The following is a 21,212-nucleotide window of genomic DNA, read 5'->3' on the forward strand; positions in this document are numbered from 1 at the left end:
TCATTTTCCAAAATTGTTCTGACCCTCTTTTCTTTGTCTTTATTACCTTTTACTTCCTTTTCCATCTCTTCACCTATCTCCTTTCTTTTGTCTTACCCTTGGATTTTTTTCTGTCACTACCAACCTAACCTCCAAACAGCTCAGCCTTATACTTTCCCAGTTTTCTCCCTTTATTCTCACCTCCGCCCTTTCCCTTCACTTGCCCTTCTTAAAAACCTTTTCCTCTATCCCCTCAAAACCACCTTTTACTTTGGAAAGCTATTTTACTCCCCAAAAACCTTTTTTCTGCACTCACGCTCTCATGCACACAACCACTTGCTCTGCAATTGGAAACGAAAAACTAATAATATATTATAAATATTTATATATATATATATATATGTATATATATATATATATATATATATATATATATATATATAAGACATTTAAGTGCATTTGACATAACTAGGTGCACGGTAGGCAAAAGAACTGTGGGCAATAGCACTGTGGGCAATCGAACGTTTTTTAACTTTTGGTGGGCAATAGCACGATGGGCAATCGAACTGTGGGCAAGTGCACAGTCGGCAATCGAACTGTGGGCAAAAGCACAGTGAGCAATCGAACTGTGGGCAATAGCACTGTAGGCAATCAAACGTTTTTCAACTTTTGGTGGACAACAGCACGGTGGGCAATCGAACTGTGGGCAATTGCACAATGGGCAACAGCACGTTGGGCAAATGAACGGTGGACAATTGCACAGTGGGCAATCGAACTGTGGGCAAATGCACAGTGGGCAATCAAACTGTGGGCAATAGCACGATGGGCAAACGAACTGTGGGCAATTGCACAGTGGGTAATCGAACTGTGGGCAAAAAAACAGTGGGCATTTGAACTGTGGGCATCTTTTTGTGTTTAATTGCACGTGTCCAAATGTTACGGGTCCAATCGCTCTGTGTCCAATCGAACTGTGTTCAATCGCGCTGTGCCCAATTGTTACGTGTTTAATCGCACTGTGTCCAATCGAACTGTGTCCATCTGCACCGTCACCGCCCGTATGCATCTCTTTTAAGTTCCGCACTATGATACGTTGCCAAATTAAAAAAATATATTTTTTTGTTTTTTAGCCATATCTCAGCTACTGATAAAAATAAAAAACTCGAAATAGGCTCGTATGAATCTTTTTTAAGTTCCACAAAATGCTACGTTGCCAGATTAAAAAAAAATTTTTTTTTGTTTTTTAACCATATATCGGCTATTGTTGAAGATAGAAAACTTAGAATAGGCTCGTATGCATCTTTTTCAAATTCCGCACAATGCTACGTTGCCAGATCTCAAAAATATTATTTTTGTTTTTTGGCCATTTCTCGGCTGCTGGTGAATATAGAAGGCTCGAAATAGGCCCGTGTGCATTTCATTTAAATGCCGCACAATGTTACGTTGCCAGATTAAAAAAATTTTTTTTTGTTTTTAGGCCGTATCTCGGCTACTGGTGAAAATAAAGAGCTTGAATAGGCCCGTATGAATTTTCTTTAAGTTTTGCACAATGCTACGTTGCCATATTTGAAAAACATTTCTTCTCGTTTTTTGGCATATCTAGGCTACTGGTGAAGGTAGAAGGCTCAAAATAGGTCCGAAAGCATTTCTTTTAAGTGCAGCACAATGCTACGTTGCCAGATTTCAAAAATGTTTTTTTCTATATTTTGGCCATATCTCAATTATTGGTGAAAATAGAAGGCTCGGAATAGGCCCGTATGCATCTCCGTTAAGTGCCGCAGAATGCTACGTTTCCAGGTTTCAAAAATATTTTTTTTCATTTTTAGGCCATATCTCGGTTACTGGTGAAGGTAGAAGGCTCGGAATAGGCCCGTGTGCATCTCCGTTAAGTGTTACACAATGCTACGTTGCCAGAGTAAAAAAATTTTTTTCTCCGTTTTTTGGCTATATCTCGGCAACTGGTGAAAGTAAAAAGCTTGAAATAAACTCGTATGCATCTCTTTTAAGTGTCGCACAATGCTACGTTGCCAGATCTCAAAAATATTTTTTTTCGTTTTTTGGCCATATCTCGGCTATTGGTGAAAGTAGAAGGCTCGGAATAGGCCCGTGTGCATCTCTGTTAAGTGCTACACAATGCTACGTTGCCAAATTTCAAAAATATGTTTTTCCGTTTATTGGCATATATCTCGGCTAATGGTGAAGGTAGAAGGCTCTGAATAGGCTCGTGTGCATTTCCGTTAAGTGCCGCACAATGCTATGATGTTAGATTTTAAAATGATTTTTCTTTGTTTTTTGGCCATATCTCTGCTACTGGTGAAGGTAGAAGGCTCGGAATAGGCACGTGTGCATTTCCCTTAAGTGCCGCACAATGCTACGTTGCCAGAGTAGAAAAATTTTTTTCGTTTTTGGCTATATCTCGGCAACTGGTAAAAGTAAAAGCTTGGAAAAACTCGTATGCATCTCCTTTAAGTGCCGCACAATGCTACGTTGCCAGATCTCAAAAATATTTTTTTTTGTTTTTTGGCCATTTCTCGGCTACTGGTGAAGGTAGAAGGCTCTGAATAGGCTCGTGTGCATTTTCGTTAAGTGCCGCACAATGCTATGATGTTAGATTTTAAAATGATTTTTCTTTGTTTTTTGGCCATATCTCTGCTGCTGGTGAATATAGAAGGCTCGAAATAGGCCCGTGTGCATTTTATTTAAATGCCGCACAATGTTACGTTGCCAGATCTCAAAAATATTTTTTTGTTTTTGGCCATTTCTCGGCTGCTGGTGAATATAGAAGGCTCGAAATAGGCCCGTGTGCATTTCATTTAAATGCCGCACAATGTTACGTTGCCAGATTAAAAAAATTTTTTTTTTGTTTTTAGGCCGTATCTCGGCTACTGGTGAAAGTAAAGAGCTCGAATAGGCCCGTATGAATTTTCTTTAAGTTTTGCACAATGCTACGTTGCCATATTTGAAAAACATTTCTTCTCGTTTTTTGGCATATCTCGGCTACTGGTGAAGGTAGAAGGCTCAAAATAGGTCCGAAAGCATTTCTTTTAAGTGCAGCACAATGCTACGTTGCCAGATTTCAAAAATATTTTTTTCTATATTTTGGCCATATCTCAATTATTGGTGAAAATAGAAGGCTCGGAATAGGCCCGTATGCATCTCCGTTAAGTGCCGCAGAATGCTACGTTGCCAAATTTCAAAAATATGTTTTTCCGTTTTTTGGCTATATTTCGGCAACTGGTGAAAGTAAAAAGCTTGGAATAAACTCGTATGCATCTCCTTTAAGTGCCGCACAATGCTAAGTTGCCAGATCTCAAAAATTTTTTTTTCGTTTTTTGACTATATCTCGGCAACTGGTAAAAGTAAAAAGCTTGGAATAAACTCGTATGCATCTCCTTTAAGTGCCGCACAATGCTACGTTGCCAGATCTCAAAAATATTTTTTTGTTTTTGGCCATAACTCGGCTATTGGTGAAAGTAGAAGGCTCGGAATAGGCCCGTGTGCATCTCCTTTAAGTGCCGCACAATGCTACGTTGCCAGATCTCAAAAATATTTTTTTGTTTTTGGCCATTTCTCGGCTACTGGTGAAGGTAGAAGGCTCTGAATAGGCTCGTGTGCATTTCCGTTAAGTGCCGCACAATGCTATGATGTTAGATTTTAAAATGATTTTTCTTTGTTTTTTGGCCATATCTCTGCTACTGGTGAAGGTAGAAGGCTCGGAATAGGCACGTGTGCATTTCCCTTAAGTGCCGCACAATGCTACGTTGCCAGAGTAGAAAAATTTTTTCGTTTTTGGCTATATCTCGGCAACTGGTAAAGTAAAAAGCTTGGAAAAAACTCGTATGCATCTCCTTTAAGTGCCGCACAATGCTACGTTGCCAGATCTCAAAAATATTTTTTTGTTTTTGGCCATTTCTCGGCTACTGGTGAAGGTAGAAGGCTCTGAATAGGCTCGTGTGCATTTTCGTTAAGTGCCGCACAATGCTATGATGTTAGATTTTAAAATGATTTTCTTTGTTTTTGGCCATATCTCTGCTGCTGGTGAATATAGAAGGCTCGAAATAGGCCCGTGTGCATTTCATTTAAATGCCGCACAATGTTACGTTGCCAGATCTCAAAAATATTTTTTGTTTTTGGCCATTTCTCGGCTGCTGGTGAATATAGAAGGCTCGAAATAGGCCCGTGTGCATTTCATTTAAATGCCGCACAATGCTACGTTGCCAGATTTCAAAAATATTTTTTTCTATATTTTGGCCATATCTCAATTATTGGTGAAAATAGAAGGCTCGGAATAGGCCCGTATGCATCTCCGTTAAGTGCCGCAGAATGCTACGTTGCCAAATTTCAAAAATATGTTTTTCCGTTTTTTGGCTATATTTCGGCAACTGGTGAAAGTAAAAAGCTTGGAATAAACTCGTATGCATCTCCTTTAAGTGCCGCACAATGCTAAGTTGCCAGATCTCAAAAATTTTTTTTTTCGTTTTTTGACTATATCTCGGCAACTGGTAAAAGTAAAAAGCTTGGAATAAACTCGTATGCATCTCCTTTAAGTGCCGCACAATGCTACGTTGCCAGATCTCAAAAATATTTTTTTGTTTTTGGCCATAACTCGGCTATTGGTGAAAGTAGAAGGCTCGGAATAGGCCCGTGTGCATCTCCTTTAAGTGCCGCACAATGCTACGTTGCCAGATCTCAAAAATATTTTTTTTTTTTTTGGCCATTTCTCGGCTACTGGTGAAGGTAGAAGGCTCTGAATAGGCTCGTGTGCATTTCTGTTAAGTGCCGCACAATGCTATGATGTTAGATTTTAAAATGATTTTTCTTTGTTTTTTGGCCATATCTCTGCTGCTGGTGAAGGTAGAAGGCTCGGAATAGGCACGTGTGCATTTCCCTTAAGTGCCGCACAATGCTACGTTGCCAGATTGAAAAAATATTTTTTTTGTTCTTTTGCCATTTCTCGGTTGCTGGTGAATATAGAAGGCTCGAAATAGGCCCGTGTGCATCTCTGTTAAGTGCTACACAATGCTACGTTACCAGATCTTAAAAATATGTTTTTCCGTTTTTTGGCATATATCTCGGCTAATGGTGAAAGTAGAAGCCTTGGAATAGGCCCGTGTGCATCTCATTTAAATGCCGCACAATGCTACGTTGCCAGATTTTAAAAATATTTTTTTGTTTTTGGCCATTTCTCGGCTGCTGGTGAATATAGAAGGCTCGAAATAGGCCCGTGTGCATTTCATTTAAATGCCGCACAATGTTACGTTGCCAGATCTCAAAAATATTTTTTTTTGTTTTTTGGCCATAACTCGGCTATTGGTGAAAGTAGAAGGCTCGGAATAGGCCCGTGTGCATCTCCTTTAAGTGCCGCACAATGCTACGTTGCCAGATCTCAAAAATATTTTTTTGTTTTTGGCCATTTCTCGGCTACTGGTGAAGGTAGAAGGCTCTGAATAGGCTCGTGTGCATTTCCGTTAAGTGCCGCACAATGCTATGATGTTAGATTTTAAAATGATTTTTCTTTGTTTTTTGGCCATATCTCTGCTACTGGTGAAGGTAGAAGGCTCGGAATAGGCACGTGTGCATTTCCCTTAAGTGCCGCACAATGCTACGTTGCCAGAGTAGAAAAATTTTTTTTTCGTTTTTTGGCTATATCTCGGCAACTGGTAAAAGTAAAAAGCTTGGAAAAAACTCGTATGCATCTCCTTTAAGTGCCGCACAATGCTACGTTGCCAGATCTCAAAAATATTTTTTTTTGTTTTTTGGCCATTTCTCGGCTACTGGTGAAGGTAGAAGGCTCTGAATAGGCTCGTGTGCATTTTCGTTAAGTGCCGCACAATGCTATGATGTTAGATTTTAAAATGATTTTTCTTTGTTTTTTGGCCATATCTCTGCTGCTGGTGAATATAGAAGGCTCGAAATAGGCCCGTGTGCATTTCATTTAAATGCCGCACAATGTTACGTTGCCAGATCTCAAAAATATTTTTTTTGTTTTTTGGCCATTTCTCGGCTGCTGGTGAATATAGAAGGCTCGAAATAGGCCCGTGTGCATTTCATTTAAATGCCGCACAATGCTACGTTGCCAGATTTCAAAAATATTTTTTTCTATATTTTGGCCATATCTCAATTATTGGTGAAAATAGAAGGCTCGGAATAGGCCCGTATGCATCTCCGTTAAGTGCCGCAGAATGCTACGTTGCCAAATTTCAAAAATATGTTTTTCCGTTTTTTGGCTATATTTCGGCAACTGGTGAAAGTAAAAAGCTTGGAATAAACTCGTATGCATCTCCTTTAAGTGCCGCACAATGCTAAGTTGCCAGATCTCAAAAATTTTTTTTCGTTTTTGACTATATCTCGGCAACTGGTAAAAGTAAAAAGCTTGGAATAAACTCGTATGCATCTCCTTTAAGTGCCGCACAATGCTACGTTGCCAGATCTCAAAAATATTTTTTTGTTTTTGGCCATAACTCGGCTATTGGTGAAAGTAGAAGGCTCGGAATAGGCCCGTGTGCATCTCCTTTAAGTGCCGCACAATGCTACGTTGCCAGATCTCAAAAATATTTTTTTGTTTTTGGCCATTTCTCGGCTACTGGTGAAGGTAGAAGGCTCTGAATAGGCTCGTGTGCATTTCTGTTAAGTGCCGCACAATGCTATGATGTTAGATTTTAAAATGATTTTTCTTTGTTTTTTGGCCATATCTCTGCTGCTGGTGAAGGTAGAAGGCTCGGAATAGGCACGTGTGCATTTCCCTTAAGTGCCGCACAATGCTACGTTGCCAGATTGAAAAAATATTTTTTTTGTTCTTTTGCCATTTCTCGGTTGCTGGTGAATATAGAAGGCTCGAAATAGGCCCGTGTGCATCTCTGTTAAGTGCTACACAATGCTACGTTACCAGATCTTAAAAATATGTTTTTCCGTTTTTTGGCATATATCTCGGCTAATGGTGAAAGTAGAAGCCTTGGAATAGGCCCGTGTGCATCTCATTTAAATGCCGCACAATGCTACGTTGCCAGATTTTAAAAATATTTTTTTTGTTTTTTGGCCATTTCTCGGCTGCTGGTGAATATAGAAGGCTCGAAATAGGCCCGTGTGCATTTCATTTAAATGCCGCACAATGTTACGTTGCCAGATCTCAAAAATATTTTTTTTTGTTTTTTGGCCATAACTCGGCTATTGGTGAAAGTAGAAGGCTCGGAATAGGCCCGTGTGCATCTCCTTTAAGTGCCGCACAATGCTACGTTGCCAGATCTCAAAAATATTTTTTTTTGTTTTTTGGCCATTTCTCGGCTACTGGTGAAGGTAGAAGGCTCTGAATAGGCTCGTGTGCATTTCCGTTAAGTGCCGCACAATGCTATGATGTTAGATTTTAAAATGATTTTTCTTTGTTTTTTGGCCATATCTCTGCTACTGGTGAAGGTAGAAGGCTCGGAATAGGCACGTGTGCATTTCCCTTAAGTGCCGCACAATGCTACGTTGCCAGAGTAGAAAAATTTTTTTTTCGTTTTTTGGCTATATCTCGGCAACTGGTAAAAGTAAAAAGCTTGGAAAAAACTCGTATGCATCTCCTTTAAGTGCCGCACAATGCTACGTTGCCAGATCTCAAAAATATTTTTTTTTGTTTTTTGGCCATTTCTCGGCTACTGGTGAAGGTAGAAGGCTCTGAATAGGCTCGTGTGCATTTTCGTTAAGTGCCGCACAATGCTATGATGTTAGATTTTAAAATGATTTTTCTTTGTTTTTTGGCCATATCTCTGCTGCTGGTGAATATAGAAGGCTCGAAATAGGCCCGTGTGCATTTCATTTAAATGCCGCACAATGTTACGTTGCCAGATCTCAAAAATATTTTTTGTTTTTGGCCATTTCTCGGCTGCTGGTGAATATAGAAGGCTCGAAATAGGCCCGTGTGCATTTCATTTAAATGCCGCACAATGTTACGTTGCCAGATTAAAAAAATTTTTTTTTTGTTTTTAGGCCGTATCTCGGCTACTGGTGAAAGTAAAGAGCTCGAATAGGCCCGTATGAATTTTCTTTAAGTTTTGCACAATGCTACGTTGCCATATTTGAAAAACATTTCTTCTCGTTTTTTGGCATATCTCGGCTACTGGTGAAGGTAGAAGGCTCAAAATAGGTCCGAAAGCATTTCTTTTAAGTGCAGCACAATGCTACGTTGCCAGATTTCAAAAATATTTTTTTCTATATTTTGGCCATATCTCAATTATTGGTGAAAATAGAAGGCTCGGAATAGGCCCGTATGCATCTCCGTTAAGTGCCGCAGAATGCTACGTTGCCAAATTTCAAAAATATGTTTTTCCGTTTTTTGGCTATATTTCGGCAACTGGTGAAAGTAAAAAGCTTGGAATAAACTCGTATGCATCTCCTTTAAGTGCCGCACAATGCTAAGTTGCCAGATCTCAAAAATTTTTTTTTCGTTTTTTGGCTATATCTCGGCAACTGGTAAAAGTAAAAAGCTTGGAAAAAACTCGTATGCATCTCCTTTAAGTGCCGCACAATGCTACGTTGCCAGATCTCAAAAATATTTTTTTTTGTTTTTTGGCCATAACTCGGCTATTGGTGAAAGTAGAAGGCTCGGAATAGGCCCGTGTGCATCTCCTTTAAGTGCCGCACAATGCTACGTTGCCAGATCTCAAAAATATTTTTTTTTGTTTTTTGGCCATTTCTCGGCTACTGGTGAAGGTAGAAGGCTCTGAATAGGCTCGTGTGCATTTCTGTTAAGTGCCGCACAATGCTATGATGTTAGATTTTAAAATGATTTTTCTTTGTTTTTTGGCCATATCTCTGCTGCTGGTGAAGGTAGAAGGCTCGGAATAGGCACGTGTGCATTTCCCTTAAGTGCCGCACAATGCTACGTTGCCAGATTGAAAAATATTTTTTTGTTCTTTTGCCATTTCTCGGTTGCTGGTGAATATAGAAGGCTCGAAATAGGCCCGTGTGCATCTCTGTTAAGTGCTACACAATGCTACGTTACCAGATCTTAAAAATATGTTTTTCCGTTTTTTGGCATATATCTCGGCTAATGGTGAAAGTAGAAGCCTTGGAATAGGCCCGTGTGCATCTCATTTAAATGCCGCACAATGCTACGTTGCCAGATTTTAAAAATATTTTTTTTTTTTTGGCCATTTCTCGGCTGCTGGTGAATATAGAAGGCTCGAAATAGGCCCGTGTGCATTTCATTTAAATGCCGCACAATGTTACGTTGCCAGATCTCAAAAATATTTTTTTTTGTTTTTTGGCCATAACTCGGCTATTGGTGAAAGTAGAAGGCTCGGAATAGGCCCGTGTGCATCTCCTTTAAGTGCCGCACAATGCTAAGTTGCCAGATCTCAAAAATTTTTTTTTTCGTTTTTTGACTATATCTCGGCAACTGGTAAAAGTAAAAAGCTTGGAATAAACTCGTATGCATCTCCTTTAAGTGCCGCACAATGCTACGTTGCCAGATCTCAAAAATATTTTTTTTTTTTTGGCCATAACTCGGCTATTGGTGAAAGTAGAAGGCTCGGAATAGGCCCGTGTGCATCTCCTTTAAGTGCCGCACAATGCTACGTTGCCAGATCTCAAAAATATTTTTTTTTGTTTTTTGGCCATTTCTCGGCTACTGGTGAAGGTAGAAGGCTCTGAATAGGCTCGTGTGCATTTTCGTTAAGTGCCGCACAATGCTATGATGTTAGATTTTAAAATGATTTTTCTTTGTTTTTTGGCCATATCTCTGCTGCTGGTGAATATAGAAGGCTCGAAATAGGCCCGTGTGCATTTCATTTAAATGCCGCACAATGTTACGTTGCCAGATCTCAAAAATATTTTTTTTGTTTTTTGGCCATTTCTCGGCTGCTGGTGAATATAGAAGGCTCGAAATAGGCCCGTGTGCATTTCATTTAAATGCCGCACAATGTTACGTTGCCAGATTAAAAAAATTTTTTTTTTGTTTTTAGGCCGTATCTCGGCTACTGGTGAAAGTAAAGAGCTCGAATAGGCCCGTATGAATTTTCTTTAAGTTTTGCACAATGCTACGTTGCCATATTTGAAAAACATTTCTTCTCGTTTTTTGGCATATCTCGGCTACTGGTGAAGGTAGAAGGCTCAAAATAGGTCCGAAAGCATTTCTTTTAAGTGCAGCACAATGCTACGTTGCCAGATTTCAAAAATATTTTTTTCTATATTTTGGCCATATCTCAATTATTGGTGAAAATAGAAGGCTCGGAATAGGCCCGTATGCATCTCCGTTAAGTGCCGCAGAATGCTACGTTGCCAAATTTCAAAAATATGTTTTTCCGTTTTTTGGCTATATTTCGGCAACTGGTGAAAGTAAAAAGCTTGGAATAAACTCGTATGCATCTCCTTTAAGTGCCGCACAATGCTAAGTTGCCAGATCTCAAAAATTTTTTTTTTCGTTTTTTGACTATATCTCGGCAACTGGTAAAAGTAAAAAGCTTGGAATAAACTCGTATGCATCTCCTTTAAGTGCCGCACAATGCTACGTTGCCAGATCTCAAAAATATTTTTTTTTGTTTTTTGGCCATAACTCGGCTATTGGTGAAAGTAGAAGGCTCGGAATAGGCCCGTGTGCATCTCCTTTAAGTGCCGCACAATGCTACGTTGCCAGATCTCAAAAATATTTTTTTTTGTTTTTTGGCCATTTCTCGGCTACTGGTGAAGGTAGAAGGCTCTGAATAGGCTCGTGTGCATTTCCGTTAAGTGCCGCACAATGCTATGATGTTAGATTTTAAAATGATTTTTCTTTGTTTTTTGGCCATATCTCTGCTGCTGGTGAAGGTAGAAGGCTCGGAATAGGCACGTGTGCATTTCCCTTAAGTGCCGCACAATGCTACGTTGCCAGATTGAAAAAATATTTTTTTTGTTCTTTTGCCATTTCTCGGTTGCTGGTGAATATAGAAGGCTCGAAATAGGCCCGTGTGCATCTCTGTTAAGTGCTACACAATGCTACGTTACCAGATCTTAAAAATATGTTTTTCCGTTTTTTGGCATATATCTCGGCTAATGGTGAAAGTAGAAGCCTTGGAATAGGCCCGTGTGCATCTCATTTAAATGCCGCACAATGCTACGTTGCCAGATTTTAAAAATATTTTTTTTTATATTTTGGCCATATCTCAATTACTGGTGAAAATAGAAGGCTCGGAATAGGTCCGAAAGCATTTTTTTTAAGTGCAGCACAATTCTACGTTGCCAGATTTAAAAAATATTTTTATCTATATTTTGGCCATATCTCAATTACTGGTGAAAATAGAAGGCTCGGAATAGGCCCGTATGCATCTCTGTTAAGTGCCGCACAATGCTACGTTGACAGAGTATAAAATCTTTTTTTTGTTTTTGGCCATATCTCTGCTACTGGTGAAAGTAAAAAGCTTAGAATAGACTCGTATGCATCTCCTTTAAGTGCCGCACAATGCTACGTTGCCAGATTTAAAAAATATTATTTTGGTTTTTTGGATAAATAAGCGATAAAACTTTATTATTATGGACAGTGAAGAAAATAAAAACGAATGCAAGATAATGTATTACTAATAAATACGATAATTATAAGATTAAATGCTGAAATTTTTTGCGTATTATTGTAATTTTTTTTATTATTCTATATTCTATATTTTATATTAATTATCTAATATTCTATATCTATATTAATTATCTAAAATTCTATATTAATTATTACTTACTTTATAATTATTACTTTATAATATTAATTATTGCTTGAGAATTTAATGCGTTTTAAATGTTTTCTACACGATTTGAATGGTTAAATGAAAATACATTGTAATTTTTTTTTATCGAGCTCGTGCATTATTTATGCATACTAAAAAAGAAAGAAATTGTTTTTTGAAAGTAAAATTAACCGAAATAAATAGGAATTTGTTTGGAACTCATTCACATAGTTCTCAGATTTGTAATGACAAAATTAACCTTTTTTAAGTTATTTAATATCAATATACAAATGTCATTTGTGGTTTTTATATTCCAAAATGTATATAATGTTGATACATGAAAATGATTGTTTTTATTGAAATGCCCCACTTATTATTAAAAACGATTAATTATTATTATATGGTAGTATTATAGATTTTTAAAATATATCTGATCTGAGTACAATGTATGTGTAGGAACAGAAAATGGAATAAGAAACGTGATAAATATTTTTTATTAAATTTATTAAACTTTTGTAACAGATAGCTTAAGAAGATTAAACTGTACATTGTTATATAACGACTTTTCTGGTAGTTTTAATTCATTTACATACACATGGCTGTATATTATTTATCGCTTAAGTATTTTAGCGTTATTTGTTTTTGAATTTTTTGCCGGAATTGTACGAAGTGGAGATAAATTTTCTATTTCTGATTTAATAGATGATTCAGTTGAATTTTGTGTAGTTTTTTCTTCTTCTTCTTCTAACAGAATTACGTATTCATCATTTCCAATTTTATATCTATTACATGGCCACAATCCACATGATTCGAAACCATGAATTGCAGTCTCCATGGAAACTGCTTGATGATATGCAGTTCTTAAAATTTCTGAAATATTTACTTGTTTAATTAAATTGCCAGGGTTGTTTCTCATCCACGCGGCACACGCCTTATTGAAATATGATTTTAATGGTTTGAAAAATGATCTGTCTAGAGGTTGAAGCTAATAAGTGGTATGAGCTGGTAATGAAAGCATTACAATTCCATGATCTCTGGCAAGATTTATTGCTTCTAAATTTTTAGTATGTGTGGTGTGGCCATCTAAAATTAGGAGGATTTGCTGCTGACGTGGTTCTTTTTGTAATTTGAGATGTTTTATGAAATGTTGCAACCATTGAACAAATAGTGATTTCACAATCCAGCCACTCTCAGAACATGTATAAAGAGTATTTGGTGGACCACCGCGTTTAAGTTCATCCGTCATTCTCTTACGCTTAAAAATTAGCATCGGAGGAATAAATTCTCCAGCTGCATTCATGCAACAAATACATGTTGTGTTTAAATCGCGTTCTCCACTACTAACTGCACCAACTTGGTGCTTTCCCTTTAAAGCTAATATTTTAGCAGGCTTATGAACGGTGCTGAGACCTGTTTTGTCTACGTTATAAATTTAGTTTGGTGTAAATTTAAAATCGTCAAGTATTTTTTCATAAATATCAAAAAATTCAAACACAACTTTTTTGTTAAAACCTCTACATCTCGCCATCAAAGTCGCTTCGAGAGTTCTTAAAGTTATCTTTGAATGAGTTTTCTTAAATTGGTAATACCATTTCCAGCCTGCTAACTGCTGTTCCTTATTAAATCAATGCGGAAGTTTATATTTTTCAGCCAATTGAAAAGCTAAATGCCTCAAATCTTTTATAGTTAAGCCAAAGAATCGTGATTCTAACTCCAAAATATGCCGAACAAGTTCTTTTTCCATTTCGTCTGTTAAATCCCGCGGTCTTCCAATTCTTTTATGAGAATTTAACCCTTTTAAATGACGTCAAAATGTAGGTTTCGGAATACCATACATACGACAAACTTCGTTAAATTTAACAGTACCTTCATTGTACTTTTGTATGGCTGCATCCATATCTTGTTTAGACCATGTATTATAATTTCGTTTAGCCATTTTATGCTGAAAAAATATTCGTAAATAATATAAAATTTGAAATTTAATTTTATAAAAATAAATTTTTTAAAGTTAACGTCGAAAAAAATGAAAGAAAACGCGTTTTTATTCTTAAATCGTACCGGTACGAATTACGCTTAAAGTAATTTATTAATTAGGACATAATTATTTAAAGGTTATAACAATTTGATCCGCGTCAAAACCAACAAAAATAATATTAAAAGAAATACATTTTTATATAATACCACGCTTTTAATTTTATGTTGTATAGATTTTGTAAAATACTCTTATGAAACATACCGAAATTTTACTGGAAAAGTCCAAGAAACTTATTTCGTGTGATAAACTCTTGTTGATAAACGAAATTAACAAATACCATGGTAAAAAACAATCGAATGGATGTTAGTTTTAATATGTGTTTATAGATGCAACCATATATTTTATAATTTAGCCATAAATGTGGTGGTACGAATTAAGCGCAGGTACGAATTAGGCAAGTTTCCCCTACATTTAATGATCCTAATAATTTATTTGTTTTCTCTTCTGATAATTTTTTAAATACTGAATCGCCATGTACAGGAGGTAATTGTAATAAATCTCCAAACAATAAAATATTTTTATTACCGAACCATCCATCGTTACAATCTGTTGTATCAAATATTTCCGATAAACGTAAATGAATATACAACAAAGTTATATTAGAAATCATTGATACTTCATCAAAAATAAATAAAATTGCATCATTTAATTCTGTTCTTAAAACTTTTATTACATGATCTGATAATGGTTTATATTTTTCTGAATAACCATGTTCTACTGGTAATTGCAACAATCTATGTATTGTTAATCCATTTACATTAAATGCCGCAATTCCAGTTGGTGCTGCTACTGCTGTTTTTTTATTTAAATTTTTTTTTATCCATTTTTTTATTGTTTGTATTAAATAACTTTCACCAGTTCCTCCTTCCCCGCTTACAAATAATCTTATTTTTTTAGTTTCTGATGATACCGTATTTACGATTTTTTTAAAAACTCTTTTTTGATCTTTATTTAAATTTGAAATCATTTTATTGACATTAATTTCTTCTTCATTAATTTTCTCTAAATCTTTAAAATCTTGCATTGCCTCTTCTGCTACAACATTTTGTACTCCAATAGTATTATCTGGATTTTCTTGTGTATCTTTTTTATTTTCTTTTTCTTCTATTTGATTTTTTACTAATTGTTTTGCTGTTTCAAATGCATTTTGAATTTCTATTATTTTTTCATGATATTCCAATGCTTTTTCCAAATGTAATTTTATTTTATGAAATGCTTCTGTATAACTTTCACAACCTTCTTTGAGATCTTCTATTTTTCGCCATGGTTTAAATAAAAACAATAATGCATAAAAATATTCTTCTGAGCGCGTCTTTACATCGTATTTAAAATGATTTATTAAATTATCTCGTTTCTTTCTTTTAATATATTTAATATTTTCTAATTCGTAATATTCTATTCCTTGTTCTCTTGGTTTTACTTTTGTAATATCATACCATTTGAAAAATTCATATAAAGATTTTTTTTCAATTTTATGTGGTCTTTTTATATAATAATCATCAATTATTGATGGACAAAATATTTCTGTGGAGTTTTCATTTAAAGTTTCCATTTCTTTTCTATTTTTAACCTTTCTATATCTTATTTGATTAATATTAATCCATTTAATTGTTGTATTTTTATCTGTACCATATAATGGAATACCTAATAAGGTATCTACTGCTTCTAAAGCTCCACATTCTCTGTTGTTTGTAAAACGTAATGCAATATTCTATAAATAACTTGCTAATAATTTATTTTTATTATTTTTACACGCTGCAATAGTATCTGCAATTTCACTTTTGCTAGCTTTATTAACATACTTTGTAATATACCATGTTAATAAAGTTGATTTTTCTCCAATAAATTGAATGTCCATATTTCCTTCCCAAGCAGTAAAAAGAATTGGATTATAATCATTTATATTTTTTTCTTTTTCTGTACGAGATATATCATACAATCTACTTTTTGTTTTAATTGTTTACGACTAGCTATTGCACTAACTACATCTCTCATTAAAAATGTTTTGGTTGTTTGTCTTGGAAAACCGAATCGACAAATTCGTACAACTTTACGTCCTATTTTTTTATTTCGTAAATAATAATCATTATGTTTATGTTGTTGATGTGTTATTACTCGTTTATATAATATTGGAGATAATTTCGAATTAGGTATTTTTCAATTAATATGTTTTGTAATGAAATCTCCTACTTCCATACTTGTTGATTCACCAATTATTGGTGCATTTTCAATCCAAATAATTAAATGGATATGTTGTATTCCTCTTCCTTGATATTCCCTTTTCCAAAAATAATGTTTAACCTTTCCTATTGGATTACTATTTGCACATATAAAATCTAACATTCCTCGAAATTTATTTTCGAGGAATCTTGATGTAGATACTGGATCTCGAACAATTAATTTATTTGTGGCCTGTGGCCACGAAGAACTTTCAGATCCCGCGCCGCGACCACCACCGTTCGCCCAAAACGTCGCGCGGCCCCGGCCATAATTTAATTTACGCTCAAGCTGACCAGCCGCCCGCAGCGCGTAGCGCGGATTACCGTAGCGGGTAACACGGGCCGTCCAACCGCCCATACCGCGCGCCGCCACAGACCGCTCGGGAGTGGGGTGTCCCCCACTCCCGGGCCCACGGGTATATAAGCCGCCTCGAGCGCAGACGAGGCACCTTTTCCGCGCTGGGGAGCACCCCAGCATCCGATCCTCCAGGACTTGGGCGCTCCCAAGTTTTCCTCGACCGGGCTCACCCGGCCTTCGAAACCGACTTCGCTCTACACGACTCGGGCGCTCCCGAGCCTTCCTTCGACCGGGCGCTCCCGGCCATCCTCGACACCGACATCTCCGAGACTCGGGCGCTCCCGAGCCTTCCTTTGACCGGGCGCTCCCGGCCGTCCTCGACACCGACATCTCCGAGACTCGGGCGCTCCCGAGCCTTCCTTCGATCGGGCGCTCCCGGCCGTCCTCGACACCGACATCTCCGAGACTCGGGCGCTCCCGAGCCTTCCTTCGATCGGGCGCTCCCGGCCGTCCTCGACACCGACATCTCCGAGACTCGGGCGCTCCCGAGCCTTCCTTCGACCGGGCGCTCCCCGGCTCTCTCTCTCTCTCACCGACGCGGCCCTAGCATTCAGTCTCGTAGGTAGATTACGTTGCGCGCCGCCGTCTCGCGAACGCGAAGACTGTCCGACCGATACGGCCCGAACGACCTAGCTTGTAATCCGCGCCGCCGACTCGCGACCGCGGAAACTGTCCGAACGATACGGCCCGAACGGCCTAGCTTGTAATCCGCGCCGCCGACTCGCGACCGCGGAAACTGTCCGAACGATACGGCCTGAACGGCCCACCTTGTGATCTGCGCCGCCGACTCGCGACCGCGGAGACTGTCCGACCGATACGGCCTGAACGGCCTACCTTGTAACCGGCACCGCCGACTCGCGACCGCGGAAACTGTCCGAACGATACGGCCCGTCCCGTGTCCGCGGAATTGATACACGTCATACGGCCTAAGCGGCCCAAACTGTTTCCCGCGTTAAATCCAGCTCCCGGCGGACGTTGTTTCATTTACTTTTAGTTCCTTATTATGCTATTGTATTATTTGTTTCTTTACATTATTTCCTTAGTTCTTAAGCAAGTATAATAAATCATTTATTTTTACGTTAACCACGTCTCGGTTCTTTTCACTCGTACCCTGGCTTCCGACGAGCTTTCCGGACCCGAAAGTTCCGCTTTACAACTTATTGTTTTTTTTTTAGTATTTCTTTGTGTCTTTGATAAAAATTCTGAAGAAAATATAATTTTATTTATTTTTTTTAAATCTCCTTTTTTTAATACTTTTTCGAAATTAATAATTTTACGAAAATATCGTGTTAATTCATAAATTTTTGATTGCATTATTCTTACTTTTGGAAAATAAGGTGATTAATTTTTTAATGAGACTTTCGTTTCCGACAGCAGAGCGAGCGGTTGTGTGTATGAGAGTGTGACTGAGGAAAAAGGTTTTTGGGTGTTAAAAAGAATTTAGAAGCAAAGGGTGGTGTGCGGGGGTAAAGGGGAGGTTTTTAAGAAGGGCAAGTAAAGGGTAAGGGTGGAGGTGAGAATAAAAGGAGAAAGCTAAGAAAGTACAAGGCGGAGTTGTTTGGAGGTTAGGTTGGCGGTGACAGGGAAAAAACCGAGAGTAAGACAAAGGAAAAAAGGAAGGTAAAGGGGCGAAGGGGAAAGTAAAAGGGAATAAAGACAAAGGAAAGAGGTATAGAACAGCTTAGGGAAAATGAGTGATCAGATGAAGGAAAATATGGAGTTGGGAAGAGAGGAAAAAAGGGAAGAAAAAACGAAGAAGAAAATGGGAAGGCCGGCAAAAGTGGAAATATTGAGGAGGGAAAGGTCTAATAGCTTACCAATAATGGAAGCATGGAAACAAGGGGAAAAAAGGAAGGAAAGACAGGAGGAGAGAGGTGAAATAGAAGGACTGGAAGGATTTAGAAAAAGCGTGAAGGTATATAGGTCGCCGGTGAAAACGACAGAGGAGAGTGGTGAAGGAGGAGTAAGTAAGGAAAGTTTTGAGGAGGTAATAAAAGAAATGAGAAGTGGATTCGCTAGGATCCAAGCACAGATGGAAGAGGTAAGGGAAATTAAGGTGCAGATAAAAAAGAAATAGAAGACCTAAAAGTGATATGGAAAAGAGAAAAGATAGAATTAGAGAAAAGAATAGATGAAATGGAAAAATGAATTAAGGAAAAAAAATATGAGGGAGGTAAAGCGGAAATGCCAGCAGAATTATATGGAAATGTATTAAGCCTGGAAGAAAGAACGAGAATGTTAGAAATGGGAAAAGAAAGGCAAAAGAAAGAATGGAGAAAGAATAATTTGATAATAAGAGGTATAAAAATAAAAAATGAAGATAAAAAGGCGCTGAAGGAACAAGTGGGAGAGATTTTTGAAGCAATAGGCGTAAAAGCAAAAATAGAAGATGTGAATAAAGGAGGTTTCTATATGGTATGGGTAAAAATGGAAAACTTTAAAGATAAATTGGAAATATTAAAAGGTAAAGGAAAACTGAAGGATAGGACGGAATGGATAGGAGACGATTTGACGGAATATGAAAGGAAAGTGGAATGGAATATAAAGAGAGAAGCGGAAAGATTAAAAAGAGAAGGAAATCAGGTAAAGATCGGATATAAAAAGATATGGGTAAACAAGGAAATGTGGCTATGGAACGATCTGAAGGAGGAATTGAGAAAGTGGGAAGGAGCAAAGACGTTTGAAACAGAGGGAAATAAAAAGCAGCAAGTGACTGTGGATAAAATAAATGCAAGTTTTTAAAAAGGGGCGGAGGAAGAAAAGAACAGGAATGGGACAAAAAGAGGACAATAAGTGAGGAAGGAGGAAAAGAAAAGGATAAGGAAAAAAATACGGAAGGGAAAGGAGAAGGGGATAAAGAAAAAGAGGGAAAGAAGAAGGAGAAAGGAAGGAAAAAGGCAAAGACAGAAAATAGGAAAATGAAAATAGTGTTTTGGAATGTGGCAGGAGTAGAAAACAAAGATGATGATTTTTGGAAAGGCATGGAGAAGTGGGATGTGATTTATATGTGTGAAACATGGCTGGAGGAAAAAAGGTGGAAGGAAATAAGATATAGATTGCCAAAGGGTTACAAATGGTTAAACAAGGGGGCAGAAAAGAAAAATAAGAAAGGGAGGGCCATGGGGGGATTGCTGATGGAATGGAAGGAGGAATTGGAAGGAGAAAGAGAAATAGATTTGGAAGACAAAAAAGGAATGATAGGAATAAAGATAAGATGTGGAGGAGTTTGGTGGAAAATAGCTGGGGTATATGTAAATAAGAAGATAGAAGATATGATAGAAAATATGAAAAACTGGATGGATGAAAAAGAAGAGGGAATGAGATATTTGATTGGGGGGGACTTTAACGTGAGAACGGGAGATAAGGGGGGATTGTGGGATGATGGAAAGGAGGAAGAAGACGAGGAAGAAAGGAAAAGGAAAACAAAGGATAAAAAAATTACTGGGGAAGGTAGAAAATTTTGTAAAGCGCTGGAAGAAGCGGGATGGGGTATAATCAATGGATGTACAAAAGGAGATGAAGTGAGAGAGTGGATATACGTGGGGGGAAGAGGGAAAACAGTAATGGACTATGTGATTAGTAATGTGGAAACAAAAAGAGAAATAATAGAAATGATGGTGGGGGAGGAAGTGGATTCAGACCACTTGCCGTTAATAGTGACGATAAAAGGGGAAGGAGGAAAGAGAAAAAGCTGTAAATATGGAAAAAAAAAGAGTACGAGGTTAGAATGGAATGAGGAGGAGAGGAAGATATTCAGGGAAAAGTATGAAGAAAGAAGGGAAAGGGAAGACAAAAGAGAGGAAAATTGGAAAGACTTTAGTAACGACTTGGAAAAAATAAAGAAATTAGTAAGAAAAGAAAGGGAAAAAGAGGTGGGGGAAAAACCCAAAGAAAGATAGTGGGATGAGGAATGTAAACGAAAGAAATATGAAGTGAAGGAAGAATTGCAAAAAATGGAGGAAGGGAGAATTGAACGGGGAAAACTATAAAAAAATGAAAGGAGAGTACAAGAAGCTGTGTGAGGAGAAAAAATTGCAAGAAAAGGTGAGATGGGAGAAAGAGATAGATAAAATTAGAACAGAGGAAGAAGTGTGGAAAATAGTAAACAAAGGAAGGAAAAAAAAGAAGGAAATAGAAGAAAAAATAAAGATTGAAGAATGGGATGAATATTTCAGAGAGATTCTAGGTGGAGTGGAATGGAGAGTTAGAAGGGAATTGGGTAAAGAGAGAGAAGAGGATGTGGAAGAAGACATAGATAGAGAAGAATTTGAGAAAATAATAAGAAAATTGAAAAAAAGAAAAGCAGCAGGGAGTGACGGAATTGAAAATGAGATTTGGAAATGGGGAGGGGGAGACGTAAAAGAGAAGTTATGGGAAATGTGTAAGAAGGTATGGAGGGGGGAGGGAATGCCGGAGGAATGGAGAGAAGGAGTAGTGGTCCAGGTGTTAAAAAAAAAAAGGGAGAAAAAGTAGAAGAGTATAGAGGAATAACACTGACGCAGACAGCGTACAAGGTGTACGCATCTGTGTTAGCAGAAAGATTAAGAAAGGACATAGAAGAGAAAGCAATACTACCACAGAGTCAGGCCGGTTTTAGAAGAGACATGGAGACAGTAAATCAGATATATGTGTTAAATTATATGATAAACAAAAAGATAGAGGAAAAGGAAGGGAAAATGATGATAGCATTCATTGATATGAGAGCGGCTTTTGACTCAGTGGATAGGAGAAAATTGGTGGAAGCAATGAAGAAAAGAGGGGTAAGGGAGGGATTGATAAGAAGGTGTGAAGAAATATTACAGGAAACGGTGAATAAAGTTAAGGTGAAGGATAGAGAAGGGAAAAGTTTCTGGACAACAAAGGGAGTAAAACAGGGTTGTCCGCTTAGTCCTAGCCTGTTCACACTCTTGTTGGCAGACATAGATGAAGAATTAGAAAAAGGAGGATGGGGGGGTATA

The 21,212-nt window shown here is 37.6% G+C and overlaps 1 protein-coding gene across 1 annotated transcript; it reads left to right on the plus strand.

Annotated features, from left to right (window-relative positions):
* The first annotated feature begins 17,944 nt into the window (after positions 1-17,944).
* LOC139106176 (golgin subfamily A member 6-like protein 25) lies at positions 17,945-18,996 on the plus strand. Its single transcript, XM_070662738.1, has 2 exons — positions 17,945-18,295; positions 18,409-18,996. The coding sequence occupies exons 1-2, from the start codon at positions 17,945-17,947 to the stop codon at positions 18,994-18,996; spliced, it is 939 nt and encodes a 312-aa protein (XP_070518839.1).
* Positions 18,997-21,212: the final 2,216 nt, after the last annotated feature.

The sequence above is a fragment of the Cardiocondyla obscurior genome, linkage group LG10 (genome assembly GCF_019399895.1).
Source record: "Cardiocondyla obscurior isolate alpha-2009 linkage group LG10, Cobs3.1, whole genome shotgun sequence".
NCBI lineage: Eukaryota > Metazoa > Arthropoda > Insecta > Hymenoptera > Formicidae > Cardiocondyla > Cardiocondyla obscurior.